The sequence below is a fragment of the Oculina patagonica genome, chromosome 4 (genome assembly GCF_052425735.1).
Source record: "Oculina patagonica isolate OP01 chromosome 4, crgOcupat, whole genome shotgun sequence".
Classification (NCBI taxonomy): Eukaryota; Metazoa; Cnidaria; class Anthozoa; order Scleractinia; family Oculinidae; genus Oculina; species Oculina patagonica.
Genome location: NC_135761.1, coordinates 14,379,822 through 14,391,525, shown reverse-complemented (window position 1 = coordinate 14,391,525; position 11,704 = coordinate 14,379,822). Strand labels below are relative to the sequence as shown.

At 37.1% G+C, this 11,704-nt stretch overlaps 1 protein-coding gene across 3 annotated transcripts; it reads left to right on the top strand.

Annotated features, from left to right (window-relative positions):
* Positions 1–2,122: 2,122 nt before the first annotated feature.
* Positions 2,123–10,118, top strand: LOC144649594 (galactosylceramide sulfotransferase-like). Of its 3 annotated transcripts, XM_078509115.1 has the most exons (3): positions 2,123–2,240; positions 4,102–4,250; positions 8,354–10,118. In XM_078509115.1, the coding sequence occupies exons 2-3, from the start codon at positions 4,132–4,134 to the stop codon at positions 9,495–9,497; spliced, it is 1,263 nt and encodes a 420-aa protein (XP_078365241.1). In that variant the 5' UTR covers positions 2,123–2,240; positions 4,102–4,131; the 3' UTR covers positions 9,498–10,118. The 3 variants fall into 3 exon arrangements, with proteins under 3 accessions (XP_078365241.1, XP_078365242.1, XP_078365243.1); XM_078509116.1 differs by lacking the exon at positions 2,123–2,240 and having other exon boundaries at positions 3,298–4,250; XM_078509117.1 differs by lacking the exons at positions 2,123–2,240; positions 4,102–4,250 and adding an exon at positions 5,611–5,724.
* Positions 10,119–11,704: the final 1,586 nt, after the last annotated feature.

Here is an 11,704-nt window from a genome sequence, read left to right as displayed (position 1 = left end):
GGTCGGGACATCGTTGTGTTCTTGTGCGCTTGAGAAACACACTACCACTGATGCGATTAGCCTGTTCTAGGCGTTCGGTTAGTTGGGATTAGTGCGAAGAACCGTAACAGCGTCTACCCCTCGTCTTACATAGTGACTCTCTCTACCCAGTAGTGTATGGGATTGGGGAGACAGAATACTGCGGGATTATGTTCGATAGTCTACCCCTCTCATTCACGGAAAGTTTCTACACTCTACAGTGCCGACGATAAACGTCGGCCTCAGTGATCACTCAGACTCCGAAAATTACGCATCATGCGCATGCGTTCTCGTTTCTTTTCCACAATGTTTTATTCGCACCTTCTGGTAAATGGTAGTGTTCGTGAAGAACGTTTTCGCGAAAGAGGAGGCACTGGCCTGCGAGTACAGCCGCCTCTCAAACGCTCCTGCTGTAGCAGGAGTGAATGAGAGGCGACCGTATTTGCAGGCTAAGGAGGCACTTAAAAGGTAATCAGATGATTTTAAACAACAAAACTGGGTGGCCATTTAAAAACGGAATAGTCCGTGAGTGTTACGTGTAAAATAGAAACTCCAAACTCGAGCGAAATAGATATTTAATTAATAAATAAAAATTTCTTTTCAGTTTGCGCGCGCCATGTCACCATGCAGCTCGATTCCTCTACGTTTGGTTGAAAACAGTTTTCATTAGTCCCTAAACAAGTTGGAGTTTTAAATTTCCATTTAATTAGTACCAGTAATCACATGATTTCGAGTGCAATTTAGAATAAATAAGCACGAGTAAATTTTTCAAAGGCTAACAAAATTGCACGAGCCCGCAGGGCAAGTGCAATTTGTAGCCTTTGAAAAATTTACAAGTGCTTATTTATTCCAAATTGCACGAGAAAAATCATGTGATTACTTGTTAATAATATACAAGCGACAATTTCGGTCACGCTTTGATAATTTTCGTGACAACTTCAGAGTAGCGCCTGGCTAAAAATTTTGACGTGTGAATTCATGCGTAAATATTCATTCACCCTCTGGAAGTGCTGCATGAAAAGTTTTCAGAACAGTCTTTTGACTCTTTTCGCCGTTGAATTTGAAGAATGTGAATGACAAAGCAAGGAAAAAATTCCTAAGGTTCTGCTGCTGTTCTTGGCTGAGAGGTATTTTTTTGGTACGTTTTATCCGTGCTGTGTTTGTGTTCGCCCGAACAGAAATCAACCTCAGTTCAACACATGTTGCTCTAGCTGACAAATTAGTCAAACTAGAATACCGAACTGAAATACTGAACTATAAAAATCTACCGAACGGATTTTCTTAGTACAGATGAGCACTCTGCTACAACTCCGCATTGCTACCTGATTTCACTGGACATTTTACAGGTTAGATTTGCCTCTTACAGTTGTAAAACTATCTTTTGTGCCTTTTGTTGTTGAGCGAGCTTTTAAATAAACAAGCTTCGGCTATTATTAAACAATCATGAAATGAAATGCTTGCTCCTTCTGTGTTCAAAACTAGGTAACCGGTTCCTTGAAAGTCTGGTCAGTACTTCTTCGCGTTTCGCTTCAGAGAAGTGAAGCAATGTTTCGGCGAGAATTTTAATTTACTATCGGCCGTCGGCCGTGAGCTTATTTCGAGTTTAGTTTATGTCTTGTCCTCTTTGCCTTTTTGATAATTCTACGTCTTTTACAGTAAGTAATGTTTGTTGTTCTTCTGTACTTTGCGTCGTTTTCAAGTCTTTTAATTAAAATTGCGTTATTAAGTTTAAATTTTGTCTCACTTTCGTCCGCCATTTTGTTTGTTCAAGATGTTACACCGTTTTGCACCGCCAATTACACTTTTTGCACTGCCAATTACACGTTTTGCACTGCCAATTACACTTTTTGCACTGGTTTGGGATAAATTGACGTGTTCTTAGCCAATCAGAATGGAGAAATTGCTGCTTGTATATTATTAATTTTTAAAAACGCTGTCTAGGCTTTTGCGTGCGGGGTGCAAAATCGCAATAATGGCAGTTTTTGAACCGTAACATAACTTTCTAGAAAATCACTGAACCTAAGCAATTTTGCAATACGTTAAAGGATAAAATTTGCATACCATTTTATGAATTGCTTTTTAGACGAGTTATTTGCATAAACATTCATTCAATTCAACTACATCAACACTGCGAAAGTTTGCCGCTATGTTAGACACATCATCGAGGTAGATTAGTGAAATAACACCAAGATTATCCCATCTGCACTAACACCTTGGCGAAGGTGAGTCATTTAACGATTTATTTGCCTGGTTAATCCAACCTTACAATCTTTTGCCCGCGCTTGATGTTCGCCGCATGAAACTTATATCATAGTTGTCATAAACAAGACTCGACGTGTTTGCGAAGCGATAAAGTTTCGAATACAACAACGTTACTTATGTAAGTGGTAACACTGATATAAAATTGAACTTTTGCTGAGTAGTAATTTAATCCTCTCCAGTGCATCAAAGCATTTTCGTGACTAAGCAGTACTTAAGCTTGCCACAGACAGCCCTTGCATCTGTTTAGCCTAGTTCAGTTCATGGAGCGACAAAGCAAAAAAAAGAAAAAAGAATTATGTCATTATATACACGTTTTTACTTGTTTTGTTGTGTTGTTCACACTGGTGATATATAAAAACCTCTACTGACGATCTTTTTTCAGAGTGCGTTTGCCATGTTGACTAATTAATATACAACAGGTTCAATATTCAAAAAGCGAACCTCGTCATTATGAATAGAAAGCGAGCCGGAATAGACACAAACATGAGTTAATTCATTATCCTCCACGACACTTTTTAAATCTGAATTTCCAATGCAGCTCAGTACAATGGTTCAAGGCTTTAATGTATTTAATCAGCTTGAAAGTCACCTGTTCTAGAGTTGTGAATACTAAACAAATAGAATTTACTAGGGCACTTATTTCAAAAACACATTTTAAGGGAGAGAGGGGTGGTACGTATTGCAGTGAAATTATTTTGTCTTAACGGTATAAACCCGAGAGTCGGACAAAACGGCCAGACAAAACAGTTCCTCCTTTTAACCAACAACAGAACAACTGTTCTACCGTTTAACGCAGTCGATTTCTCGCCAATGAAAAGCATTTCTTTATGAAAGAACATTTTACGCCCAGGCCAAGCGAGGAAGAGAGTGAAGGAGTTGACTCTCATGAGAGTTTTCGTCAACTCTCATCGACTATCATCAACTCGGGCAAATAGAGGAAAAACTCTCATCGACCCTCGTGAAAAATTTGTGTACGTTCAAGGTTGATGAGAGCGCATGAGAGTCGATGAGAATGCATGAGAGTTTCAGCCCAAACGAAAGCGGAGAGTTTAAACTCTCATCAACTCTCATCCTCATTCGACCGGGCTTTAAACTTGCAGTTGGCATTTCTCGATTCTTTCAGTTTGTTAAAACATCATATTAACTCTATATTGGCACCACTCTATTGGCAGATGAAAAAGACCCTTAGAAAATAGCAATTTAAACCCCATTTATTAACAGGCGCACGCAACATAGAGCGAAAGGGTATGATTTGGTGTTGTGACCAGCTTGGCAAAAATTTACGAATAGAAGCATTATAAGAGTTTCCTTTCAGTTATCTTACTTTTTCTGTATTCAGCTTATCCCTTGTAGGGTACTGTACTTGTATTTTAAACTTCTCTCATTTCCTGCGAACCATTTCAGTAAAAAAACTGTTTCAATCTTGTTTTGTTGATTGAAAAGGTAACTGCAGGGTTTCGCTATAGCTGTAGGGGCCTAAAACCCATCCAGTAAATCAGTTCCAGTGGGTTTCAGAAAAAGGCAGATGTTGGCCTATAGCTTGAAATTCGTCTGCGGTCGACGGTTAATGCTTGGCCTCAAGACTGAGAAAACAAAGAAACTCGCATTCCCCCAGCAGGAGGGAGAAAGAAAATTTATTCACTTGTTCAAAGCCTCCTATCAGACCAGGAGTTTTCTCATAAAATTTTCGTAAACACTCGTTTGAATTGGTTTTCGTGATCAAAGCTCAGTTCAAAATTTCAACACGCACACGTTTAAACTAAACTGCTCAGTGAAGAAAAGTTAAATAATTGTTTTTAAAACGCGTTCGACATTTTGCAGGTCCTAGCCGCAGTGAGTTGAAGCACAGTCATGATGAATTTTAGAAAGAGGATTGTTTTGGTGATCGCATTTTGTCTCATTGCCTTGGGACTTCTATCATTACTTAGAAATGAGAGCAAGCCGCTTGTGAGCTTAGGCAGCTTAAAAAGGTAAGTTTCTTTTAAAAGCTGATTTGCTGTGATTATGTAGGTATATCTCATAAACATGTTTTAAAATAAATTTCAATACATTTCTCGGTTTTTGGCTTAGAAATGCCATCGAAAATGCAACAAAAGGTATTTTACGCTTTACTTTTCGCGGGAATTATGTAGCGTTGGAGTGCTTCAGTTTTTGTTTTTTTAATACTACAAAGTAGGCCGTATTTTAGATCAATACAAAAGTTTTTGAAAAAACTGACATAGTATCACTGCAAAGTGACCATAGGACCCGAAACAATCGAGAGAATTTTAATTCTTAATCGGACTAGTATCGAATGCGCGCGGTGAGCAAATTAATTCATCTGTCAAGCTCGATTAATATTTTTTCCCACACTGGTTACAGAAAAAAGAAGTAAACCACAGAATTTGTCGTCAGCGTCCAAGAAATGTAATTTCGAAATTTTATACAAATCTGTCACATCTGGCGCTTTTGACTGCGAACTAGGATCTGATAATTCTGCTCGTAAACACTGGCGAATTAATATGCCGGCCTCTTTAAGAAACGGCCGCGAAACTTCAGATTTTGCAATTTCTTTTATCCCCTCGCGCTTTTTTTACTCGACTCGACTCGACTCGCAGAAATTATCCACGACTACACTGAATGGATTCAGGAATGGATTTTTTAAAAATCCTCGTTGCCCCTCGGTGCAAAAACAATGTAATACAAAGACCCCTGGGGTGAATTGAGTTGGACTGAATTGTTGGACCTTCAAGTGGCATCTTTTTGTTTCCGAGGAAACTTTGAGCCTACGCAATTTCTACTGGCAAAACTTTTGAACTTCAGTTAAAAGCGGTTGTCTTAAGCTGTTTTCAAACGAATTTCAGCGAAAAAAGAAATGAAACTTGAACTGTACGCGTCATGCATCAAAATAAGTTACCGGACCAATGATATCTTGCAAATGGGTGCGACAGATGATTTTGGCTTTTTCAGAGCATTTACAATGACGATTATAGACCGAAAACGTACGTGTATTTATTGTACAGACACACATTACAACGATATTACAATGATTTAAAACAAATAATATACACAATACTGTATTTCTTGTCGCAAATGTATTGTAAAAACAATTCTTTTAAACTATTTATTTTTCGACTTATAAAAAATATTGCAAACATTTCTCCGACTGAAAATGACCGTCGCTCAATGACCTTGATTTAAAAAAGATCTATAAAAGATGCAATGTCTTTAAAAGTTTGATCATATATCATCGTGTGTCTATTGATATGCTAATAGCTTCTTTGTAAACAACTGTGATGTTTTTATATAGAAGGCTCGTGATTGAAGAAAGCCTCTTTAGTTGAAAATGGCTTCTCGAATGACAGGCCGTCGCAAAATTTTGGTGTGTTTAATTTGTACATCTGTATTGCTTGGTTTGATTTTGCGTTTTCACGGATCAGAGGAAGTTATTCCCCGTGAATTTCAGTAAGTAACATTCAAGTTTAAAAAAAAATATATCATTTAGCTAAAAACAACTTTTATGATTTGCAGTTTTACATTTACAATCGCCACATATATGATTTAAGCTTAGCTTGAGCCGTTCTCATAAGTGTTTTGTTATTTTCCTATTGCTGTAACAATGCGAGAAAGTTCGGCATTTTCTTGAAGCGCTTTGCAAAAGATTTTTACATAAAGCGAAAGTACAAACACTATATATTGTTAAAAGATATTGTTCTGAAGTTTATTCTAAATCACAAATTTATGTTTAGCCATTTTTTATTTCTTATTTGTGAAACAGATTGTGTTTTAGGGGTTGAAAACAGCGTACAAAGTTCATCATTTAAATTTTGAAAACACGTGGCATATTTTGGGGGCAGTGTACGAGCGTGGTTATATAATGAAACGAGCTAGCACAATTTCTGTGTATTGTTTACTGGGACGGACTAACAGCTGAATAATGTTTGAAGTTGAAAGTATATTTCACAGTTCAGCACGAATAACTTTGAGAGCAACTGTTTAACATTGTAAAACGTTTTGTGGATTTATGAGTAGTGAGTCCTTTACACTGTGGAGAAAACAACTTCTTTAGGCGAAAAATTACATTGCTATTCAAAACACAAAGAAGAATACATTTAAAATAGTGATTGTTCATTTCTTTTGTACATGATAATTATCCGTGTTGAATTTATATTTAATGATCCGAAGAAAATAGTCGCAAGCAAAAGTTTTCTTTTGGTATAAATAGGCTATTAATAGGTGGCTTTTGTATTGATTCAGTTTCGCGTAAAACCTAAAAAAAAAAGTTAATGATGTGTTAATCTCGCACACGGCTGTTTTGAGAAAGGCTGTCAATCAAAAGCGTAAAGGTGTTCGCGACATTACCGAAAGGTATTGTGGGAAGTTGTAGAATCACCGTTTCATGATCGAAGCTCATGATCTTTCAGCGCTATGGAAGGGGAAATCATGAATCTTGGTTGATGAATACGGTATAAGTGATGTCGTCATCCATTGCACTGAATATCTTGAACGACCAAGGAATGGTGAACAACTATTTCCCATAATCTCTTTTGGCGTTGCGTATTTGGGCCCAATCTGTGGTTTTGAAAGGACGTTATCAAAATTTTAAAATCCAAAATCGCAAGACCTCTGAATTTTTATCTTTCACTGACTGTTAAACGCCCTTAATAAATATATTGTTAAAGGTTTTTAGAGCGATAGCACCTGCCATCTTTCCGATGGAAAATATTGAATTTCGGAGTACCACGCCACAGAACATATGGGAGGCGCGGTGGCCTAATGGTTAGAGCGCCAGACTCCGGATCGAGCGGTCCGAGTTCGAGCCCCGGCCGGGGTCACTTGTGTCGTGTTCTTGGGCAAGACACTTTACTCTCATAGTGCCTCTCTCCACCCAGGTGTATAAATGGGTACCGGCGACATAATGCTGGGGGGGTAACCCTGCAATGGACTAGCATCCCATTAAGGGGGGAGTAGAAATATTCCTAGCCGCTTAATGCTACGGAAACCGGGATAAGCTCCGGCAGTGTGGGCCGCTTGGCTCGTGGCTTCTCCTTAACGCCACAGAACATCAAGATTGCCGTTTGTTAATTAGGGTTAACTGACCGCTTTTTATAGCAGAAGTGAATTCCAGATGTTTTTATTGATTTCCAGCGGCCATGGCTTGGGCACCAACATGGCCTTTCCGTACTGTGCTCTCTAAATTTGTGTGGAACAATTTGTCGGATAACTCGCGAGTACGGAGTACCGTGCATACTTTACTAGAAACTTGGACAAGTAAATTATTAATTATCAAGTAATTGTCTACCATTTGTTGTATTCTTGATCTTTTTGGTTCAATAGTTATGTTGTTTTTTTCGCGGCGTTACAGTGAAAACCACCTATTGTTTTGAGGGTTGATAACTCGCTATCTATCGGACAAATCACTTCTACTGCTATGCTCTGGAGAGCGATTTGTCTGGTGGATAGTGCAATCCCTCCTTTGATCAACTCGAGTCTGTACTAAGGTCAATCTTCCATGAAACAGCTTTATCTTCGGCTACACTGAAATTATAACTGACGTCTGACATCATTTCTAAATTATAAATTAAATATGTCCAAAAGAATATCTTAAATTTAGGAATTTTACTGATTTTTAAATACAGCCCTCTTTGTAACCTGCACTGCAGCGTTTTATCATCTTTGCCATTTTTTCATAGTGCGTATAAGTTTGCCAAAAAAACAAAGTAAATAGTAATGTCGAAAATTGAATAGAAAATTGATCAAATGGTGATTTAAATAAAGATGGTATGTTTTAGCGTAGATATCAAATTATTAATTTTAAGAAGCTCATATAAAACAAGCTAAAATTATAATATAAATATTGTGAAATTAAATAATCTAAATGGAAGTTCAATGAGAATGATAATGATGATGATAATGATAGTAATACTTTCTTACTTACTCCTCTTCGAGCATGGGTGCACATAAGGCCTCAAAATGATAGTAATAGTAATAGTTATAAAAATAATAATGATAATAATAATAATAATAATAATAATAATAATAATAATAATAAAAATAATAATAATAATATGTCACTTATGTTGTACCATTTCAGGAAAACAGAGCTAAATGACGACTTACTAAAAGCGACAATGCAAGGCTGTCTTTCAGACAAACAGTCACTGAATGTCACGAGTGTCACGCCATCTCCATGCAAGCCTGCCAATAACATATTATTTCTCAAGTTACACAAGACTGGTTCAAGTACACTGACCAATATTTTAAACCGTTATGGTGACACCAGAGATCTAATGTTCGCTTTACCATCTTCCCAAAAAAGTTATTCATTTTACTGGCCTCATCCCTTTGTACTTAAGTTTACACAGCCTCTTTGGAAAGCCCCTAACATCCTTTGCAATCACGCAAGATACAACAAAGCTCCTATGAACTGGCTTTTCCCAAAGGAAACGACTCGCTACATTACACTATTGAGAGAACCAACTCAACAATTTGAATCTATTTTTAACTTTTTTCACCTTAAGAATCGTTTCAAAGAAATAAAAAACGTTTCGTCCCCTCTGGAAACATTTCTTCAAAATGCGACAAGTTATCTTGGACAATTGCAAGAGAAAGAAATGACTGGTTCCTTGAAACTGATAAAGAACCCAGCCTTGTTTGAACTGGGTCTTGATACAAAATATCACAGCGATATAACTGTGGTGCAAAACTACATTAATTTTCTACAAAAAGAGTTCGACCTGGTTATGCTTATGGAATACTTCGATGAATCACTTGTGCTCCTAAAACGACGCTTTTGCTGGAAAATCGAAGACATTTTGTATTTCAAACTCAACGAAAGAAGGGACAAAGATAAACAAGAACTTTCAAGCAAAGCGAAAGAGCAAATTCGGAAATGGAATTCGGGTGATGTGTTATTGTACGAAGTTTCTAATCAAACACTATGGAAAATGATAAAAGAAGAAGGACCAGATTTCTTCACCGATCTTGTGTTCTTTCGAAAAGAATTAGAATACATAAAAAATGCTTGTCTACAAGAAGGGAATTTCCTGACCAAGCCGTACGCTGGAAGGCTGGTGCAGGGTTACGCAATCAAAGCAAATATTTCCAAGGAACTGAACGAAACTTGCAGTAAAATGATCAAGAATGAGATTCCATATATGGATTATTTGCGTGAAAAAATGAACAAACAGCTTTATGATATTGACAAGTTTGTGACTCGACCAGAACTTTTAAAATAATAGCACCTTATTTAGTCTAGTAGTTTATACAAATATGACAACCAGTATTAAAAAAAAAACAACTTTTTTATATTGCCTTAATAAAATAATCGAATAAAATAATCGAATAAAGTAGCTAATATCCGGCCATTCGCACCAGCAAAATATGATTAGTTAGTTGTTAAACTAGGTTTAACAAAATAAAAATCAGCAACAGAAAACGGAAGACTAAATTTAACAAAGGGTTCAAAGAAGCTCTTACTTGTGCTTTTTTTGTTAAATTTTAAGCCCACGAACATCACTTAGCAACTTCTATGAAAAAAAAAAAAACGATCTTAAAAGTTAATGAAACACCTTTTAAACGTGTTTCGGTTTTGGTGTGGATGGCATATTAAACAATAAAGTAATTCATGTAAAGAAAAAACAAAACAAAATACAGGTCAAAGCTGACCAAAGTAGTTCATCTGGCTCAATAGAAAGAAAGAGAAAAAAATTTCATACATGTACACCGGTTATGGCAACATTAATACACTACTCACTGATTTTAAAGACAGTGCTGTCAATATTTTTTTTTGTTTGATTTCAGTGTATGTATTAAGTAACTGATCACTAATCTTGTCTTCAATAAAGTATAGAAGACACTTTTCGTCAGCCTCAACAGACTTTATCACATGTGTACAAATAGTCGATCTCACACCAAAATGCAACCGACCCGATTCGTTTTAGGAAATACGAATCTGGACGAATTCAGCGTGGTCAGGATCACTCTCTGCCCCACCCTAGGCTGAATAGAGTTAATGTCCTGATCCCTTTCATCTCTTTTTTTCCCCTTGATTTTTAATTGAGCCACCGGTAGAACGTGCCACATGCCATACTGAAGCGAAGTCCAATTGTTTTGCTTTGTAATGCATTGTACCATGATTGTTATGCAGGGCATACATAGTGCAAATTCATTCTTTTATTTTTGAATGCGGAAAAACAAGAACAAGATGTCTGGGACAAGATTTTTAAATCTTAAAAGGGATCAAGTCTGAGGATTGCGGATCAATTAAAAATAGTTAATCGCAAGTTGAACTTGCGTACAGACTTGTGTTGACTGGCCAAATGGACTCGCAAGTTTACTCGCAAGTACACGCAAGTTGTCAAAAAGTCATTTCAGTGCTACTGTGCGCGCTGCAGTTCAGTACTTGAATTCTTGACAGCAAGACTTGAGTTGACTTGCGTTGGGTGGCCAAACGGTATTAAAACTTGCGTTGACTTGCATGCAAATTTGATCTTGACCAAAGTGAACGCAAGTCAACGCAAGTGCACTCAATTTCTGGCCAAACGGAGACGCCAGTGGGCGCAAGTTGAAAATTTGCGTTTACTTGCGTCTCCGTTTGGCCAGGCCTGTACAGGAAACATAAGACATGGAAACTTCCTTGCCAGTTAATGTATAGTCCTTATTTCAACGGCAGCAAAACGTTCTGAAAGATATTTTTAATTTAATTAATTGGAAACAAAGTTTATGTTTACAAATCCCCCGGGGGTGCCCCCTATAGTATACTATACGGGGCGGCTCCGCCCAAATGGGTAACGGCATTTTTGAGGGTCTAGGAATCTAAAAGGGTAGGGATTTTATGAGTTAGATTAAACAAAAAAACCGTAGGGAAAACTGCCATTTAGTTATTTAAAAGGACCATTCAAGATATCTCGAATAGACCCACCGAAGGGTCGATTAGTTTCAGGGTTGTTCAAATAAAAAATTACAGTAAACACCCGCGTGTAAGAACCTACAATTTTCTAAGTTTGGCAAAATAGGTTCTTGTATTTGGGGGTAGTTATTGGTAATTTAGGCTAAGTAGGTTCTTAATAAGGTTCTTAATTTCTAAGGAGGACCCATAGTTTTTTATTGTACGAGAATAAAAAAAATGGGTTTGTTCCTTCATTATACAGCATTTATTCATAACTGTATTGCTTCAAGCCTCATGCAAGGTCCAAAGAAGACAATTACATTCTATGTGAATCTGTCTTTTCTTTATTTGTAAATACAGTTTGGGATGTTCTGTTAAAAATGTTCATAAAAATCTTCTATAACCCACATATAAGAACCTGCTGAAATTTGCTTGGCTAAACATGTTCTGATATTTTGGCGTATTAAAATGGCAAATTTCTGCCAGCAGGTTCTTAAACCACTAGGTTCTTACACGCGGGTGTTTAGTGTATATAAAGAAGATCCAGTATCCTTT

What these genes read in the sequence shown, in the direction of transcription:
- LOC144649594 (XM_078509115.1), top strand. Translation starts at nt 4,132, where the DNA reads ATGATGAATTTTAGAAAGAGGATTGTTTTGGTGATCGCATTTTGTCTC. An exon ending in AGCTTAGGCAGCTTAAAAAG is followed by an intron (nt 4,251 to 8,353) that starts GTAAGTTTCTTT and finishes GTACCATTTCAG; the next exon opens with GAAAACAGAGCTAAATGACG.